Source organism: Leiobunum rupestre, chromosome 3, assembly GCF_980474605.1.
Source record: "Leiobunum rupestre chromosome 3, qqLeiRupe1.1.hap1, whole genome shotgun sequence".
Lineage (NCBI taxonomy): Eukaryota > Metazoa > Arthropoda > Arachnida > Opiliones > Sclerosomatidae > Leiobunum > Leiobunum rupestre.
In genome coordinates, this window is record NC_143386.1 from 20,846,225 (window position 1) to 20,866,796 (window position 20,572).

The 20,572-nt window shown below is 36.3% G+C and overlaps 3 protein-coding genes across 4 annotated transcripts in view; 1 reads left to right on the plus strand and 2 right to left on the minus strand.

Annotated features, from left to right (window-relative positions):
• Mpi (mannose phosphate isomerase) overlaps positions 1–9,291 on the minus strand; it is a 35,032-nt gene extending 25,741 nt beyond the window's left edge. Inside the window, exon 1 of the mRNA XM_090167911.1 lies at positions 9,212–9,291. Within this exon, the coding sequence (XP_090024037.1) occupies position 9,212 (1 nt within the window). The 5' untranslated portion in view covers positions 9,213–9,291. The remainder of the gene's footprint in view (positions 1–9,211) is intronic.
• MED4 (mediator complex subunit 4) lies at positions 8,818–12,938 on the plus strand. Its single transcript, XM_090167912.1, has 4 exons — positions 8,818–9,043; positions 9,670–9,910; positions 10,947–11,238; positions 12,704–12,938. The coding sequence occupies exons 1-4, from the start codon at positions 8,982–8,984 to the stop codon at positions 12,871–12,873; spliced, it is 765 nt and encodes a 254-aa protein (XP_090024038.1). The 5' UTR covers positions 8,818–8,981; the 3' UTR covers positions 12,874–12,938.
• A 738-nt stretch (positions 12,939–13,676) lies between these two features.
• Positions 13,677–20,572, minus strand: part of Shark (SH2 ankyrin repeat kinase) — a 30,896-nt gene continuing 24,000 nt past the window's right edge. For both annotated transcript variants that reach the window (XM_090167915.1, XM_090167914.1), the window contains 5 exons: positions 20,055–20,145; positions 18,934–19,004; positions 15,478–15,828; positions 14,948–15,039; positions 13,677–14,216 (listed from right to left, as the gene is read on the minus strand). In XM_090167915.1, the coding sequence (XP_090024041.1) occupies positions 13,859–14,216; positions 14,948–15,039; positions 15,478–15,828; positions 18,934–19,004; positions 20,055–20,145 (963 nt within the window). In that variant the 3' untranslated portion in view covers positions 13,677–13,858. The remainder of the gene's footprint in view (positions 14,217–14,947; positions 15,040–15,477; positions 15,829–18,933; positions 19,005–20,054; positions 20,146–20,572) is intronic.

Here is a 20,572-nt window from a genome sequence, read left to right on the forward strand (position 1 = left end):
GGATTATAAGAAACAAATTAAAGCATTTCAGCAGGAGCTTGGAAAGATTAATCATCAAGCTAAGGCATATTTTCAAGACCAGAATTATATCCTAAAAATTTCGCATGTTTAAAGTATTGGAGCTCTTGAGGCCAAAATTGAAAATAATCCTTGCAACAATGCTAATCTAAAACCTAAGAGTTTCTTAGAAGCCTTCACTAGTAATAATTATATGAAAGAAAACATTCAAAATATGGATCATTCTGCGTCTTCAAGGATTCCTTTAAATCAATGTACTCCATTGCAACAGTTATCAAACACTCAAAATTCAAATCAAAATAGACAACCACCTGTGGAAAATCTTTCAAAAGACTCAGAAAATGGAGGAGTTCCAAAGAAATTAAAACATCAAAGGCTGACAAATTCTGCTACTACTAAACAGAAAAACCTTTCAAGAATTCCAAAGCAGAATCAAGGTTGCATGCCAAATGATAGACTAGCCTCTTGCAAATTAACTATACCTCGAGATTCCATTGACTTTTTTATTGGAAACTGTTCAGTTACATCAACCGAGGAACAAATGTCTGTTTTTATTGAAGCCCAAGGAATTGAGTTTATAGTTTTATAGTTATTATTAACACATGTAATGACTCGGATATGGTTCTCTCAGGCTCAATTTGGCCGATTGGTATATCATGCCATAAACTCGACTCTGGTCGAAAGACTAATCGCAAAATTTGGGGCACAAATCACGATGAAGCGGGTTTAAAACTATCTGTTTCACCGACGTATGAATACCTGTTATCAAATTGCACAAAAAATGTTACGATTCCGGAACTTATGAATCACCTCATTGATATAGGTGTGAACAGGGATTTTATAACGATCTCTGCGGGAACTCAGCGATAAAATTGGAAATTGTATTTTATAATAGATTCGTTACTAAACCAAGATGATGAAATCCTTGACCTTGTAGCCAACTTAGTCAGTGGCAGCCATATTTGTTAGTAGGCCAAATGGCCAAAACCCCTTATCTTATCAGGCCTAACTCCCAAGGGCACCGGTGTGGGAGTTAGTATAAAAGGAGGTAGGAGAGAGGCATTAAGGGCATTCAAGCAGAACTGTAGAGTCAGTGGTTAGAAGCAGTCAGGAAATAGTATGGGAGTGGTTAACTCCCAGCTAGCCCACTAGTCAGTTGTAGTTGGTCCCCCAGTGGCTGCCTGGTTGCATTCTCTTCCCTTGGTGGGAATATCTAAGAAATACTAGTATCTCATTATGATAGGATAATATTTATGTTATTTAATAAAGCTATTATTAAAAATAACATAGTATTTATTTAACATGATATTTACAAGTTTGTTCTATACAAGATTGCATGGCTGTCTACCCAGCTGCGTTGTCAATGAATGCGCTCGTGTATCGGTAACGCCCCCTCCTTCACTTTACATAATTAACGCTAACAGCGCCCTCTATATAGAGGATCCCTCAACATCTCCCCCTTTTAGTCCTTTTCGCAATGAAAGTAACATTACATCAGATAATCTGACTGCCACACTGGTTTAGTTCTTTGGCTCGTTGGTCTCAATTTTGGCAATTGATTGCTCGTTGTCTGGAGGCGCACTCGCACATCTAAACCGTCCGATACTGCTGATTGATCATGATGAAGCTCTGCACTTCGCGTCCCTGGTATACTGTCATTTGATTCTGCCCTTGGCTGGGCTAGCTGCGTTGACTGAACTGACTGGACCGGTTGAGTCTGGTGTGACCGAGCTGGCTTGAACGGTTGCGCCGGAGGAACAGGCTGGTGTATTCGGGCTGGATGAAAAGATTGCATCGGTTGTCCAAGTTGTTGTGCTTGGACAGGTTGCACCGTCGGTATTCTTGTCCAATACCTCCTATCAGGATGAGGGTGTTCCATCACTTGAGTGTACGTTTGACTAGCTTGCCTCACACTATGAGGTAAATGTTCCGGTGTAGTCTGCTCCTTCTGATTAACTTCAACGCCCTCTTTAGGTATCTCAACCTCGGATTCCAGTGTTACTTTGAGAAATTTTCTGTTTCTTCGAAACAGTTGTCCTTTAGTTGTTTTCACTAGATACGAACGTGGTCCTACTTTTTTTTCTACTATCCCCAGTATCCACGGTGTATGTCGTTTATTTGGATCTATTCGCACTTTTTGACCATTATATAATGGGGGAAGCTCTTGAGTTCCTCTGTCGTAAAATTTCTTCATTTGCAATTGCTTATGCATTATTCGTTCTGGAACGTCTGGAATCACTTGAGGCATTAATAGTTCATTGGACACTGGTAACAGACCTTGAGTTCGTCTAGCATAGAACATTTGATTAGGACTGACGCCGTCTTCTTTTGGAGTATTCCGCCACTCCAGCATGGCCAATCCAATATCTTGTTTACTATACAACGCTTTCTTCACTAGGCGCTTGGCCACTTTTACCGCCGATTCTGCCTTTCCATTCGACTGACTATGATATGGGGACGTTGTAATGTGGGTAAAGCCCCACTGACGAGAAAAATTGTCGAATTCTTGACTGACAAAGTTGGTCCCATTATCTGTCACTAAGACTTGAGGTACTCCATGCCGCGAGAAATGTTGTTTAGTGGCTCGAACTAGTGCGAGTGCTGTCGTCGATGGCAGTACGTCTAGTTCCCAGTAAAAACTGTAATAGTCCACCGTTATTAGGTAATTGAGTCCATTCAGAGTGAATATATCTTGCCCCACCATTTGCCAGGGGTGTCTAGGTATTTCATAAGGTCTCATGGGTTCTTGACGTTGTTTTACCATGAACGTATTACACGCACAACATCGACCCACATATTCTCGAATCGCGGCTGACATACCAGGCCAGTACACAACATCTTTTGCTTTCCGGACTGTGGCCTCTGGCCCTACATGACTATAATGAATTCTTCGTAAGATGTCTTGTCTGATGGATCTGGGAATTATAATTTTGGGTCCTTTATATAAAATTCCTTAGCTTCCCAGTACTCTCGGATTTCCGGTTTTACTTGACTTCTAGCCACTGGCCACCCTTCCAAAACGACTTGTTTTAGCTCCTGCAAAACTCCATCTTTATCTGTGGCTGCTTGAATATACTTTAGCGTCTCCGTACTGATTGGTAAATATCGAGCCTGATCCGTCTCAGCTACTTCCTGGAGTACTGATTCCACTCTATGTACCGTCTGGTTTACCGATGGGTCTAAGACCCGCTCTGGCTCAGGTTCGGGGATGTATTGCCTTACTAGCAATCTCGGCTTCTTTGAAAGCCTTGGTGTCTATGCTAGTGTTTTCCAGGCGGAAATTGCCGCTATCTGCTTCTGTGTTGATTTTTGTCTTAAGAAGAAGCTTCATGGCAAGGTTATTCGGATAGTCAAGCAGCCCTCAAGGCTCTCAACCAGTTTCAGGTCTCTTCAAAACTGGTTTACAGCTGTTTGAACCTCCTCTCGGAGCTAGGCACCAATAATAAAGTTCAGCTCTATTGGGTTCCTGGCCATCGGGGGTACTATGGTAATGAGAGGGCCGATGTCTTAGCCAAGAAGGGGGCAGAGGCTGGGTTCTTTGGTCCTGAACCTGCCGTTCCTATCCCCTCTAGCATAGTTCGCGGCCTTATCTCTAACTCCATGACTGACCGTCAACTCAAGCTTTGGCTTGAGATGGATGGCCAAAGGCAGGCTAAAGAGTTTATCTCGGGCCCCTCTAGGCAGAGAGCTAAGGAGCTGCTCTCGCTTTCCAAATCTAATATCAGGTTGGTCATTGGCCTACTAACAGGTCACTGTCTCCTTAACAGACATCTTCACCTGATTGGAATCAGTGATGATCCAATCTGTAGGGCATGTCAGGCTGAGGAGGAAACCGCCTCTCATGTGCTTTGTAGGTGCGATTACTACGCGGCCCAAAGATTCGAGCATCTTGGTATGCATCAACTGGAAACTTCTGATTTCTATAATATGCCGGCCAAGAGGATTCTCCGTTTTGTGTCGGATATTGGACTTTTTAAGTCTTAAGGTTCGGGTTTTGCACAATGGACCTCTGGTCGACGTGCGCGAACGGGCATTCCCAAAGCCCTTCACCCCTTCATCAATAATAATAATAATAATAATAATGGTCCGTCTCTGATGCTACGTCGGGTAACGAAGCGCGACTGAGCATATCCGCTATTATTAATGTGCTCCCTGGATGGTATTCCAATCGTAATCTGTAATTCTGGAGCTGAAGAATCATACGCTGTAACCTCTTTGGCGCACTTCTGATTGGTTTAGAAAAAATCGGTACCAATGGTTTATGGTCTGTATGAACTGTTGTTAATTGCCTCCCTCCTATATATTGGTCGAAGCGAAGACATGAAAACAAGATCGCCAGGCACTCTTTCTCAATTTGCGCATAATTGCGCTCAGTCTCTGTTAATGACCGTGAGGCAAATGCCACGGGTTGACCTTCCTGGTACAATACTGCGCCCAATCCAGATTCTGAAGCATCACATTTAATTGTCACTTCCTTCTGTGAATCGTAATACGCAAGTACTGGTGCTTGTGCTATAAGTTGTTTAAGCTGACTAAATGCTGTACTTTGAGCTTGTTGCAATGTAAACATGGTATCCTTTTCTAACAGTACTCGTAACGACTCACTAACTTTCGACATTGATGGTAGAAAACGAGCTAAGTAGTTCACACTACCTAAGAATCGTTGTAAAGATTTTTTATCTGTCGGTGGTGGCATTTGAACTATTGCCCGTACTTTGGCAGGGTCTGGGAGAACACCTTGAGCTGTAATGAGATGTCCCATGTATGTAACTTCTGTGTTTACCAGCCTCATCTTACTTGGATTTAATACCAACTTTCTGTCTTGAGCTCGTTTCAGTAAAGCTGTTAAATTCCTGTTGTGATCTGCAATATATTCTTGCGGCGTGTCCCCTCTTCCTACCACCAAAATATCATCCGCGATGTCTTCCACACCGTCTAAACCGTCTATTAATTCCAACAGTCTACGTTGAAATTCTTCGGGAGCGGAGGTGAGGCCAAAAGGACATCGTTTATATTTGTATCGACCAAATGGGGTCCAAAATGTGGTTAGATTCGAGCTTTCAGCCGTAAGTTCAATTTGGTGGAATCCGTCTTTGGCATCGAGTACCGAAAATATTTTTGCTCCCTTCAGTCGTGGTAGTACCGTGTCTAATGTAGGCATCTGATATTTCGGGCGTCGTACAGCCAAATTTAAGTCGTGAGGATCCAAACATATACGCAACTTGTCATTTCGATATACCAGTACCAAACTGCTAATCCAAGCTGTAGGCTCAGTCACTTTTTCTATGATCTTTCGTTGAATAAGTTCGTCTAGTTTAGTTCGCAATGGTTCGAGAAGCGCTACTGGGACTCGTCTCGGGGCATGTTGTACCGGAATGGCATTCGGATCGACATCAATATGGTAAGGCTTTCCAATACTGCCGATGCCCTCAAACACTGCGGGAAATTTATCTACAATGGCCATGGCCTCGCGTCGTGCTTGGCTTAATGGGTCTGATTGTTGATTCAATACGTTCATTCTTCTTCCTGCGGTTACTGTTTTCGCTTGATCGACTCTATTTTCCTTTTCCGTCTGGTGTACATTATGTATAGTCACCAATCCCAAGGCAATAGCCGTATTCGCCGATAGGAGAGGAGTGACTTTTCCTGGAAGTACTTGAAATCTAAGTATTCGCATATCTTAGTGATGTAACGTGTGACAGTACCCGCATGTCTTACCATAAGCTGGGCAATCGCGTTGCCGATTTACATGAAATGTGTCACTCTTACAATATTTGCATCCTTTTTGGCTACCAGGCTGGGTCTGTGTTACTGAACTTCGCCAGTTGCCTCTGTAATTGTCCCGCCTGGGATAAGTGGAGCGATTCTTCTGCACTTGGTGAACTGAGTCTGTATCCTCCGGAAACTTTGTTATCCTGGCCCCCTGGGAATCAATTTGTTGTAATTGGGCTCGGGATCGCTCACCTATGCGAAGGGCATTCAAAGCTTGCTCCGTAGTGACCAAGTGATAAAGTTTATCACGGGTCTTTAAATCCGTTGTGCTCAGAACAAGCTTATCCCTGACAAACTCATCACTCATAGCAGTGGTATAGTTACAATCCTGCACCAACTGCCGAAGACGCACATAATACTGATCTATTGTTTCCAACGGTAATTGGGATGCTGCTAAGAAAAGTTGTCGTTCATATAGTACATTTACTTTTGGTTGAAAATGGGCTTGTAAAGCGTCTAATATCTTCTTATCTATTTTCAGATCATCCACTGAAATAGGAAGACTTTTCATAATTTTTTTACATTCCTCACCCATACAGGAGCGCAGCAACGCAACTTTGAATTCGTCACTCTTGGTAGATAAATCCGTGAACGTTAAATAATCCTCGTAGCCTTCCCGAAATTCGACGAAATTATGTGCTAAATTTCCTTTGACAAGCATCGGTTTGGGAAAAGGGCCGCGTGCCTCCATGATAGCACGAACGGAATGTAGACGTGGAAAAAATTTAAAAAATATACGGGAACCTTGGGCCTTGGCAGTGAATTAATAAACGGAGCAAAGTATGATTTTAATAAATTATTGAACTTCCTTGCCTTGTACTGTGATACTTTGCCGCCGTCCCACTTCTGACACCATATTTATGTTATTTAATAAAGCTATTATTAAAAATAACATAGTATTTATTTAACATGATATTTACAAGTTTGTTCTATACAAGATTGCATGGCTGTCTACCAAGCTGCGTTGTCAATGAATGCGCTCGTGTATCGGTAACGCCCCCTCCTTCACTTTACATGATTAACGCTAACAGCGCCCTCTATATAGAGGATCCCTCAACAGATAATTATTGTATAGTTCGCTCTAAGGCCTCCGAAGGCACGTTACCCAACCTTCAAGAGTAAGAGTGGCTATAACCTAACAAATTGGCCATATATCCCTATAAAATTAAAAGACATCGGGTATACAGGAAACAATCTATAGCCGTAGATGAAGTTAGACTAAACGAACCAAGTAATTATTTGAATCCTACTCTAGAAATTAGTCCACTATACTTAAAAACATTCTTATGTTTGTTTCTAGTAAGGGGCTCCATATTGCTCATGAAAATCATAACATTGCTTTTTCAGACCACAACCTAATTATTTGTTTTCGAAGGCGTAAATGCTCCAAATCTAAAACACACTTTGTTACTACCAGATGTTATAATAAGTTTGATCTTTTTCATTTTAAATTAAATGTTTGTGAGAACATTATTACAATGGTTTGCTTTTCGCCACTGATGTTTCTACATCATCATGCCAAAAACTTGGTTCTTTGATCTTGAATGCCCTGGATATTTTTGCCCCATTGATAAAAAGACGGGTGCATAGAAATCCGCTGCCATGGATAACTTTGGATATTTTGTATTTGATTGCTAAAAGTAATCTTAATTCAAGAAGAATCTCCGGTCCAAATGGTACTTATCATATTGAAAACTTCCATATTTTTCCGAATTCGGTTGTAAATGAAATAAGGAAGGCTAAAGCAAACTTCTTTGCTAAAAGATATGTTTGTGTCAAAAATTTAATAAATTAAAATATAAAAGGAAAAAGAAGAAGCACCGGAATATTGTTCTGGAGTATGAGTGTGTTTCTTATGACGAGTCTCTTGTAATTTAAATTTTTTTCAAAAATCAGTTTACTAAAATAAGTGAAAAGGTCAATTATATATCATGGGAAAGCTTCAAAGAAAAACATCACGAAGTTAGAAGTACTAGTGGATTTCAATTTAATCTAGTTTCTGTTAATATTGGTACCATTAAAAAGTATATGGATAAAATTTGTCTTTCGAAAGCCACGGGAGTGCATGGAATTCCTCCCTTCATCCTTAAAGCTATTAAAAATGAAATAGCTGAACCTAAATTTGTGTAATATTATCAATTATTCTATCAAAACTTCCACTTTTCCGGACTTACTTAAGACTGCATAAGTTGTTACTCTTTATAAGAAAGGGGAAGAAAAGGATCCTGATAATTAACGACAAATTTCTGTCTTAGCTGTTTTATCGAAACCTTTTGAGTTATCTGCCTTTGATCCGTTAACTGATTTCTTAGATAAAAATTGTATTATAAATTTGTACCAAGCTGGTTTTCGTAAGGGACACTACCTTACTTACAACTCATCTTATTGAAAATATTATTTCAAATAATAATAAATGCCAACGATCACCTTTATCAAGCCATGAACGATTTAGAGATGGACATTATAAAATTACAGGATATTTTTGAAGATCATAAATAAGGGCAAAAAATGTTAACTATGGCAAGGAGACTATTTGAAATCTAGAAGATAGCTGTGCAGATCTTGAGAGCTTGAAAAGACCTTATTTTAAGATTTTACACCAAACTGTCATTCTACAAAGAGCTCATGAGATTTTTATCTCAACTGATGATTTACAGCACCTCGAAGTTGATCCAAAAATTTTGATGGATCAAACAATCTGGTTTTGACTTTGCACTAAGGCAATTTCTACTGGGAAACTTGATATCAAGCAAATTTTGCACTAAGTCAATCTCTACTGAGAAACTCAAAATGGTCTCACTCATTGTAAATTTATCCCAGAGCTTCAGAATGAATTACTTCAAATCCCTAACACCTTCGGACCTTCCCAGCTAATAATGTCTGCTTATAAACCACCTGTCTCAATCTCTGCCACTGACGAATGCAGACGCTAAAATTAAATTACGGGCTAAAGTTCAACAAAAATAAATTAGACTGTATATATTAAATAAAAACTAAATCAATTAGTAAGTCATTAGTAGCGTCAAAACAAAACCGTCAAATACAAAGTCGTGAGTCCTCCTTCACTAAAAAAGATCTCGATTTTAAAAGCTTAGACATAACAAATACGAAAGTACAACGTCGGTGAAATAATTTCCGGATTAAAAGTTACATAAAATAGTAAATAGTTTTGAAGTGTAAATTTTTTAAATATGGCAATGAGTACAAGGGAACAATTACTACAGTTAATAGACGATATTGAAATTATATCGAAGTAAGTTGAAATAAATTTAAATTATCCCCTACAAGGCTTAAATATTTGTGGCAAAAATATGAAATAATTTTAATTGGGACTGTTAACTTCTATCGTCGGTAAAAATGCGTCTTCACAATAGACTTTAAAACAGTGTTATTTTTAGATTGTGTACGTAAGATAACTTACTAATTATTGTCAACAGTTGTCGAAAGCCGAAACTAGTCGATTAAAATTTTCTTTAAGGTGTAAGAGGAATCGTCGTTAGTTTCCAATTTCAGGATTTACTATTTAGTGCGTGTAGTTGAGTACGAGAAGGGGAAAAGGCTAGACGCAACTAAAACGAATCTGAAAAATTGAAATTTTTAGACTGACCATAAATATCTTGGGTAGCCTGAGGAGATGGTAGAAAACGTTTTCTCAAGTGGGATTATTGTAATATCCTTAAGAGTTTGTGTATTTAAAGTGTTCATTCGTATTTTTGCAAGGGGAATACAATTCTATATTACACAACGCATCACGAATTATTTCGACTATCTGACACACTGAACATAATTTTAGGTTTTTTTCCTGTATACCAACACAATTTTGGTGACTATAGAACAATTAAACGTAACATGATTTCAAGCTTTTTATTTATCTTGTAGAGAGTTACTGGAGAATGTTTTAGCACCAAAAGTACCTGGTCAAAAAGTGGTTTCTATTGAGCATTCTCAGTTAGCAGAATTGCTAGTTTCTAAGGATCAGGAGCTGAAAGATACGTTGAAACAAGCTGAAGGGCAAGCGGAAATTCAAAAGAAAATGGACGAGTTACAAGCTGAAGTGGAAAAACAAGACCAAGATATCAGACAACTTCAAAAGCATTTGAAAGAAGCTGAACATATTCTAGTAAAACAGTTTTTTCTATCTTATTTTATGTAACAAAATAGACATGTGTGACACTGAAAGATTAGGGATAGTGATAGTCTGTCATAGAACGATTGCAAAATTGGAAGATAACTTGTAATTCTTGGCTAATCTCCCAAGAAGGCTAATGCTGGAGATAGTCTTATGGTTTAAGGGATAAAATTATTTTGAAATAAGGATTTAAAAGATATTTGGCTATTCGAAGTTGCTCCCTAAGTCTCTTCTGTTAGTGTGATTAGTTATGTGGAAAAAAATTTAGGTGTTCTGATGGTTACGATTTCTGAATGCCTCATTTTTGATATCATAACCTATTAACAACACCTAGAGTCCCATTAGTGATCGTACGGGGTGACATTTGAGTCGTGGTCGGGGAGAGAAAAAACCCTGAAAAACCGGCTTGGGTCGGAGTTTTTTGGAATTTTTAATTTTGAGCGTTTTCTAATTACAAAAGTGACTGAATTACAGGCTTCGTCACCGTTTTGCGTCCACTTGCACCGGCGTCACACGTAGGCTTTGACAGCGCCTCGTTAGGGTTAGATTTTCTTCTTGTGATGACGTCAATTCGTTACTATCTCTCAGTGCGATATTTCCCAAAGTGACAAACTTATTGAACAATATTATAGACTTATGTTAAAACCAAAAACGAAATCAAACCCACGGCGAATGTGACGCGACCTTTGTACCTTCGAACGAGAAAAGTCGCCGAGATAATAGACTGCTGGCTTGCCCCATTGTAGCTAACGCTCGCTCAAGCGTTTATTAATTTTTTTTTATTTGGAAAACCCCGACTAAAAAAAACCCTGACCTGCAGTTATATGATCTTAATGATGACAGTCAAAGCATTATTTCCTTATTTGAATTTTTGTGCTCACTTATCTTCCATCACAAACAGCTCGAGCATTTCTCATTTCTTATAAATTAATTTTGACTTAATTTGTTTGCTTTAATATTATAACACCATAAAAAAGGTCAGAGTTTACGGCCTGGAAATTTTAAACATCAATTTATCTTTTAACAGGCAACAGCTATTTACCAAGCGAAGCAAAAAATTAACGCAATATCCAAAGCCTCAAACCGTCCAACATCATCAGAAGAGTTAATTAAATATGCTCACCGTATTAGTTCATCAAATGCTGTTGCAGCCCCACACAATTGGCAACAAGGCGATCCCAGAAGGCCATATCCTACAGACATTGAAATGCGTTTAGGTTTCCTCGGAAGATTAAGTGATCTTCCAATTAGTGGTAACATGATGGTTACGCAACAACAAGGAACATTGGGTGATATGGCTCCTCCAAGAACACCTCATGGTTAGTATTAACAGGATTTTACCAATAATATAAATACACATTATAACCACCCTTCGTTCGGACACTGGGTAAACATGGCCCAGGGGCTTAGGATGAGGTCACATATTGGTGTCTTATTATACTAGAATAGTCATTAACTGTTAGTCATTTCCCCCAAGGGAAGAGAATGCAGCCACTAGGGGGAAATGCTATCACTAACAAGATGGCTGGGAGTTGACTACTCCCTATCAGTTGCTGCCTGCTACTAATCTCTCTGCCCTCAATCTCTCTGATGACTGGCCTTTTAACCTAACTCCTACACTACCGTCCCTGAGAGCTAGGCCTAATAAGATAAGAGGTCTGGCCATTTGGTCTACTAAACAACATGGCTGCCAATGACCATGTTGGTTACAACATAGAGGATGAAATGTGGCTTCCTTAGTGCACCAATCATAAATGTGTAAAATTTAGATTGGCCTTATTTACAAGCTATTTTGACCATAACATCTAGGGGAATCAATTCCATTTTATTTATGCTTATTACAAAATGAACAATAATGATAATTACCTAATTTTTTTGAGGTACTTTAAGTTTAAATACTTCATTAATTTTTACAATTATGACTTACATGTAAAATCCTTGCGAAAGGTTACTATTACTGGGTGATTTGATTGGAAACCAAAAATCGAACCAACTTATGATGGTACTAGAGATTTGAAATTCATTCTTATTAATATATTTTCGAGCAAATTAAAGGAAAGTATAAGAAAAACCATAAGCAAAAAAAAGGATTCTTACTGAAAAACAGTAGATAAAATCAAGTGAAATATAAGATGAAGAAGGGTGCACGATGACTGAATGTTTTAGGGTTATATACATGAGAAAACCTTAAGAATTTATAGGAAGGTATTGAAAATATCGGAAATGTGGTCACCTTGTATATGTTTTAGAAATATAATCATTTTAGTAATAATTTTTAGTTAATTAAAAAAACTATTGGTTTTTTAAAAAATCACTTGGTTTAAACCATGATTTAAACCAGCCAATTAAACTCTGGACAAGCTTATATAAAAACCGACATAACACCGAAAAGTGTGTCAGCCTTACCTTTTCGCCTTTTAATATATCAACTGACACCTAGTCTCACCATCGACTACAAATCCCACTAGATGGCTATGTACTGGAAGCATTATCTTTGGTCTATATGGTCTAATTTGTCCTTGTCATGATTTTCTCTTATCTTTAGTCGTGCATAGAAATGTCCTAAAATGCCACACAAATTATTTTATTTTTATGTATTCTCAACAACTTCTCCTACACTTTTTTATCTTATGCCACTTTTGCATATATTTTCAAGCACCTCATATCTTAAAGGGTTATCGGGGCTGGAATTTCAAAAAAAGGTTTGGTTTTGGGCCCAAAAAGTAAAATAAGTTACATTATTCCTTATAGCCTTTTAAAGATTTTTATCTATTTTTCTACTAGATACTCCATCAGCTCAAGCGGGACCTTACACATGGCAACACTCGGGAGATATTAAGCCTGCTATTGGAAGCTCTTCAGTAGCCATGGAAACTAAAGGACACAAAGAAAGTGAAGACGTGGAAGTTATGTCTACAGACTCCTCCAGTAGTTCTTCTAGTGATAGCCAATAAATTGAAAAAACTTTATTTAATATCTCTTATTTTTAAAATAAATTGTGATCGATTAAGTATAACAATGGTTGGTATTTTATTAAATAACACTGAAACAATCTATGCTAAACACCTATACTAACCGCAAAAGATTCCATAAGAACACCCATTTAAAAGTGGGATATTCTTAATTTTACAAATAATCTTAATACAGAACCAAGGTTTATCTGCTACACTATGACCAAATTCATTAGGTATGTTTGTCTTTATTGAGGATCCCATTCTTGATGCTGTTTATTAATGGAATCCAAACTAATGAAACTGACCTTTGGTGAAGAAATACTGTTAGAGACTAACAATTAGGTTAAATATGATAGTCTATTCATTGTAGCAGAACATGTTGTACACCTCTTAACATGTGGTACATCCCATTATTTTAAAAATTCTGTGAAATTTTAACTAAGGGTTAGCTTTTTTTTTATTTCATATTACACCAGCTGAAAGCGTGCTTTAATTATGACAATAGTTTCCTCTCATATATTCCGTGGCAATGGTAGGCCAGATAAGTGGGGCCCAAATTTTATTTCTTTAAGCTAACAAAATATGGTGATTTCTCCTCAACATTTAAATTTCGATACAATTTAAAAATTTCGGAAGGTGTTTGGAACTACTGTTAAAAATTTTAGGTAAGCCTGGCCTAATCGATGGTTTCACTACCGAATATATTTTGCTACATTTTTAAACCACCAGTTTTAATAAGTTTCATAAAGTGCAAGGCATTAAAGGTAGATAAAATAATTTATTGTAACAATCGTTAAAAACATTTGTTCAGATTTCAGATCAAAATTCTTTTACCAGAATTACTTTTTTCAATCCTTAAATCAACTATGCAAATATTTAATTTTTTCCATAAAAATATTTATGCCTAATTTCAATAAAATTACATGGAAGATCTTTTACTTATCACAAAGTTCTCATTGTATCACGTTTTAAATACAATTCTAATTTAAATATCATCAGTCTTGGATTCATTTAAGTTACATATAATGTTACTACAGTTGACAAAATGCTGATGCAAATGGGAAAATGTTGGTCTTTTATCAGGAGAATAAGACCAGCATTTTAACATTATTTCATACACATCATCTGGACAATCGTAAGTGTCACCATTCGGTCCAATAAAATTTACTCTGTATGGTTTGGGAAGACGCTGACCATTTTCAATTAGTTCCATAACTTCTTGGCCCATCATTTCGCCATATGGTTGGCCCCCAAAGGTGAACATCTCCCAAAGGGTAACCCCAAAACTCCAGACATCACTAGCATGAGAGAATGTTCCAAAATTCACGGACTCTGGTGCGTACCTAGAAATTATTTAAAACAATATAATCAACCCAAGATTGGTTAAAATATACAAAAAATTCTAGTCATAGCACGGCTGCCCCATGGCAAAACCTTATAACCAACAAATTTTTGAAAAATTAGATTTTTACGCATCAGTATTACTAAGTCATGTACTGTAAAAGTTTCAGGTGAAAGTCATGAATATTTAACTATTTATGACTTAAAAAATGGTTTTGGATTTTATAATTTTCGCATTAAAAACCACGTTAAAATCTTATAACTTAGGTTTTAAAAAAGTCAAATATCTCAAAATTACGTTCGTGTTGGTTAAAAGGTTTTGTCATGGGACAGCCGAGCAGATGAGATTTTGCACAACACCGTCTCTAAGTCATTCCTTAACAAATAGCTCTATGAATCTAGGGATGGTGCCACAACTCACAATTAAGAGTTGCAATTCCTTATCTACATTAAGACTATTAAAATAAACTGGCTAAAAGACTTATTAAACAAAATGGAAAAATAGGTATTATGTTACTATCATACAAATTTTTAAAAGTCACCCTAGCTTTTTTATTGACGGTTTTGTGATTAAGCGATTACCCACTTCCGGCACACGACCTACGAAATATCAGCTGTAGGGAGCTATCTGTAGTTTGTTGCCATGGTAAATTTTGAGCAAATTTTTTAATTTAATGCTATTGACTACGTTCATGGCAGTGATTTTAAATCTAGTTTATTGAGGTCTTCTTACCATTTAACAGGCCATCTACCACCACTAGTAGCCTTATAGTAGTTACTTCCAGCTCCCAATACCCTCGAAAGGCCAAAATCACTAATTTTCACCTAAAAAAAGGCATTTGAACAATTAAAAAAAATTAAAAAAATAATGGTATCATACTTCCGCAACTAACTTATATACTGTTAATAAAATTAACTAAATGTGCACTATCAACACAAATACTTGGAATCATGAAAAAAAATTCATAGCATATCTACAGTACTTTAAATAAAAAAATTACACTAAGATTAAGACCACAATATTCTAAAAGAAAGCTATTTGCAATGTGCGTATTTAAAAGACTTAATTATAGTATTATATTTACTCATACTTAGAAATTTATTATAAACTATAGACTTAGCTAGTGGTCTGAATAGTTTTCGTCTTTCTCCAGTAAATGACTCAGACTACTTACATAAAACTAGTAGTTTTAAAACATTTTTAAATGTGTAAATTTAATGAAACACTTATTTTAATACGTCTAAAATTATATTACAACGTACTTGCTCCTTAGTTGAAAGAAGAATATTACGGGCAGCTAAATCTCTATGAACAAATCTTTTCATTTCAAGGTAAGTCATTCCTCCTGCAATTTGCCCTGCCCAGAGACGAAGATACAAATTCCATTCGTCAACATCAGTTCTGCTCTCTAATTTTGCATCTAGAATGTAGTCCAGGAGGGATCCCATTTGAACAAGTTCAGTAACCATCATTAATGGTGGACCCAAACAAACGCCAACCAAATGAACAATACAAGGGTGCCTCAGAGCAACCATAACTTCCACTTCCCTTATGAATTCGTCTCTGCTTTTCTGAACTCTTTCATTATGTAACATTTTAATTGCTACATCAATCTAAAAAGGCAAAATAAAACATTATTTGTGTTGAATCACAACCTGATTTCGCCGATGCTTTAAGTTGAAAGAACTTAATTTATTCTTGATAAATTATAAAAGCTAGGAGAATAGCACTTTTACCCTATCAAGACGAACATCCAAAATTATTCTAATCGATTACCAAGATGAATGGTCGTTTTTGAACCCAATACCGAATAGTTAGGCTTAAAGCAAATACTACGTTATAAAATATTTGTCGAATAATAGGCTGGGTTAATTTGCTTAGGAGGGTGGTGGCAAGCCCTTCATGCCATGCAAGCCAACAGCTCCCTATTAATCGAATAATGTCATCGGTGACCTCTGACCTAAATAAATATCTGTACACACAAAATGGTATCTGCTGAGAGCCAACTGACACATGTTATTTAATATAGAATTACCTAGCTATAGGTCAGCAGTTCCCAAAAGGTGTTCCGCGGAACCCTGGGGTTCTGTGGAACGGTCACAGGGGTTACGAGAATTCGTAGCACGGCCATCTTTTTTTAAGTCAAGAGTCTTTTAAGATAAGTAAAAAAAATGAGTTGGGGTTCCGCCAGAATTAGGTGGATAATTTAGGGTTACATAGCCAAAACAAATTGGGAACTGCTGCTATAGGTTCTAGGAATGCACCGAAATATCGGCCTATTTTTCTAATATCAGTATCGGCCAATATCAGCTTAAGTGATAAAAACTTTGAAAGATAAGAAATTTCTCGATTAAATAACTAAATATGGTATTTTATTTGACTGTCCGCGACACATACGCCAGACTTCAGAAGCTAGACTAACCTTTTTTTTAGACAGGGGGTTATGAGTGCATACAAATAAAAGCAACGAAATTCGATGTATGATAGAAAATATGTATCACGTAAAATGAAAAGAAACATTCTGATATGCTCTAGAAAACTTATTTTAATGAACAATTAGGGTGAAGTTAACTACAGCAACCTCATTGATTTTAATTGTTATTTTGTTTGCGCCTGATAGACCTTGTCACATAGGTAGCGTGGGTATTTTTTATTTTGGCCACAAATGATTATTTAATTTTTTAATTTAAAAAAATTAACTTCTTTGGGTATTTTAACGTTTTTTGTTGTTATTATTTTCATCGTGTGTTCGCACACACCACGTGTTTTTCAGTCCTAATAATTTCCACGTGGTATTCCGGTAGTTTGAGGGAAAAAATAAATTTCCACGTGGTATTCCGGTAGTTTGTTAAGTAAATTACAAGTTTTCTTAATTTTGGGAATTTTGGGAAATTTCTAGGTGTTTTGTCTTTTTAAGGCCGCAAACACTTAATTTAATTTTTTAATTTAATTTAAAATTTTTTACTTTTTTGGTTAAGTTAGAAGAAACCACCTATGGACTGTGAGAAGGATGATAAAATACGCGAAAAAGTAGATAAGTCCATAATTAAAATGGCTAATATAGCTAGATCCTAAACAAATTTGAAGAAATTTAAAAACTTACTAATAACTCGTATCGATAGGTCTTCGAGCAACGCGAAACTCGGATCAAATAGATCTTCGAGTAATAAACTAAATTAAAAATAAATAAAATAGCCAGAAATTCCAACGGTAGACCGGTTTCGTTCTATTTGGAACTCATCAGTACCGTGCGGGAAATCTGGCTGGCGACTATCAAATCGAAAAGAGAAACTAAGCCTAAACATTAAAAATTTCAAAACGCGTTGCATATAGCAACGGAAAGCCGAAAAGGGGGGAGTGTGGTGGAGAATAGTATATACGATAAGTTAAGTTAGAAGAAACCACCTATGGATTGTGATGTTTAGGCTTAGTTTCTCTTTTCGATTTGATAGTCGCCAGCCAGATTTCCCGCACGGTACTGATGAGTTCCAAATAGAACGAAACCGGTCTACCGTTGGAATTTCTGGCTATTTTATTTATTTTTAATTTAGTTTATTACTCGAAGATCTATTTGATCCGAGTTTCGCGTTGCTCGAAGACCTATCAGTTTTTAAATTTCTTCAAATTTGTTTAGGATTTAGCTATATTATCCCTTTTAATTATGGACTTATCTACTTTTTCGCGTTTTTTATCATCACTTTTTTGGGCCTTTTCACGATTGTTGTTATTATTTTTGTCATGTTTTCGCTGACACTTGCAGTTTCAGTAGCCCACACCATGTGTTGTTCGCTCCGAATAATTTGCACGTGATATTGCGCTACTTTCTTGTTGTTATTTGCGTTGTTGATTCACATAATCTCCACGTGACATTCCGAGAGTTTCTAAGAATCTGTTATGTTTCCCACGCCCGAATATACTTGGTAGGGTATGCCTAGGTACTGTCCTCTAGGTTGCGTTATAGAAGGCCCATCGCTTTTTTTAATATGGGGCTGGGGTGGCGCCAATACTTAAACTAACACGAAAAACTGTTCTTTAGCAAGTTTTTAAAACAGTATGGTGTCGGCGATCACATGACAAAAAGAATTTCAACCAAAAATCTAGGAACTTGCAAAAATTGCCAAAACTTTACAATTAAATTAAAACAATAAATTATCATTTGCGGCCCTAAAAAAAATACCATCGTAATTTCCGCGTCAAACTATCGTATCCGCCGAAAATAATTTTAAAACAAGATGAGGTTGCTAAAACTTCTTCCCCCGAAAACAGGTTTTGGCTTCACCCTCCCCGTAGACAGCTATGTGATGAACAGGTCGATTGGAGATAATATTTATTGAATAATAGAAATGTTATTCGATATTCGATCAAATACCAAAAAAGGCCTTATAAATGATACTTAAAAAATAATAAAATGTATATATTTAGAATGTCTAAAACTACATCACATTGATGCAAATACAACGGAAGAAAAGGGTGGGTCTTAAAGCATGTTGAATATAACACTTTTTGATTTCAAATTAATTGGCTAGACGTTAAGAACATTGAAAAATTATAAGAAAACCCTGCTAAAGAAAAACCCCACAGATGAATGCATTTTTCTTTGACTGGAACCATTTTAGTGCACCGATTTCTGTATTAGTATTTAGACGAGCATGCACAATGACTGTCTGGGATGTGTTTTAATTGCTCCTAGCTTGTAACTAAACCCCAATTTTACCCACCTTTATTTTCCCAGGTCCGATACAGGTTCCACACATTACAGATCCATATTCTCCAACTCCTATTGCTTCACCTATAAGAATATTTAACAAAATGACAGAAATTGCACTATTTTATAACCAAAAGTACATTATATATATGCAGATAAAAGACCGAAACCACCGTTGGACTGGGAATGAGTACTAAGTTGAACGCGAAAAGGTAAGAGGAGATCAACATTTAGGGGAAACAAGCGCGGTACTTCATCCTATACGGCTTCTGGGTGAATACCAAACGTTTTGGCGTTTGACTTAATATTATATATATGTAATTTTGTGAGTAAGGAAATTTTATTTGAATAAGACCCCTGTTGGTTTAAAATTCTAATTTTTGGTACTTTTATTATTATTATTATTATTATTATTATTATAGTATTGCTGGGCTAACAATTTCACATTATTCTGTACACCGCTTAATAAGTCAGTTAATGATTACGGATCAATTACTTAATGATTACAGAAGCATTAGAAATTACTGGGTGATTTCAGTCAGAATATACACCAGAATCTTATATAATTCGTTAATAAAACCTATAATTGAATATACCATTATTTTCTACGGTAATGCAAAAAAGAATGAATAGGTAAAATAGTAGCAGCTATAAATTGTGCTATAAAAATAATAGCTAAGAAACCAAAGAAATCTTCACTCAATGAAGCTAGAAAAATAGCCAATATACAGAACTTTAATAATTTATATATGTTAGATCTATTAGTATTCATATTTAAAAGTAAAATAATCAACTACCTAATTATATTTTAAATTGGTTTTATGAACAGAATTTTAGAGTGAATACAAGGGGATCACAAATAAACTTTAATATGGGAAATACTTAAACAAAATGGACCTAAAAGTGTGAAAGACGATGGAATTGCTGCTTGGAATAAACTACCGAAATACTTGAAATCATATAAAACTCTGAACTTATTCAAGAAAAGTGTAAATGAATATCTTATAATGACTGTGTAATTAATTTAATCCAACCTGGACTCTTTTGTAAACAAGCGAAAGTCTGATTTTATTTATTTTATGGCAAGTAGTCAGCCCATTGAATGGTTTATATAACTATTAATGCACAACTCACCAATAAAAATAGATTCTTTCGGAATGAGATTTGGCCCCAAAAATATTTCTAGTTGAGCTTCATCATGACTATCACCTGGTTTCTGTTTCAGCTAAAAAATAAAGTTTTTAACTTAGAGAAAGCACTATCTGATTTTATAAACTGTATGAAACAGTGCATGCATGATTTATTTATTGCACCTAAAATCTCAGGGGGGATTATGCAGTTAAAAGGAGGTTTGATCCTTCAATAACGCATAGTTACGCTATTTATCTGAAAACATTCTAAATTCCCCATTTTCCACTCACTATGTACATATTTATTTGGCTGGATGCTTGAGACAGGTTTAAAAACCTCTATTGAAAAATTGATTTTAAGAATATCAGCCATATTAAGTGTTTGATTGGCAACTTGCACAGAAATACTGGTTAAATCAAAGGACAACGTCATCGCTTCATCAGCGAGAACGCTACCGAAACTAGTCTGGTTTTAATAATGTTTTAAATAAATTTTAATAAAATTTTCTTGTGCACTTTTGA

Excerpts from the sequence above, each read along its gene's own strand:
- MED4 (XM_090167912.1), top strand. The coding sequence starts at position 8,982 with ATGGCAATGAGTACAAGGGAACAATTACTACAGTTAATAGACGATATT. Across the intron at positions 9,044-9,669 it reads GATATTGAAATTATATCGAA|AGAGTTACTGGAGAATGTTT; the intron begins GTAAGTTGAAAT and ends TTTATCTTGTAG. Across the intron at positions 11,239-12,703 it reads TCCTCCAAGAACACCTCATG|ATACTCCATCAGCTCAAGCG; the intron begins GTTAGTATTAAC and ends TTTTTCTACTAG.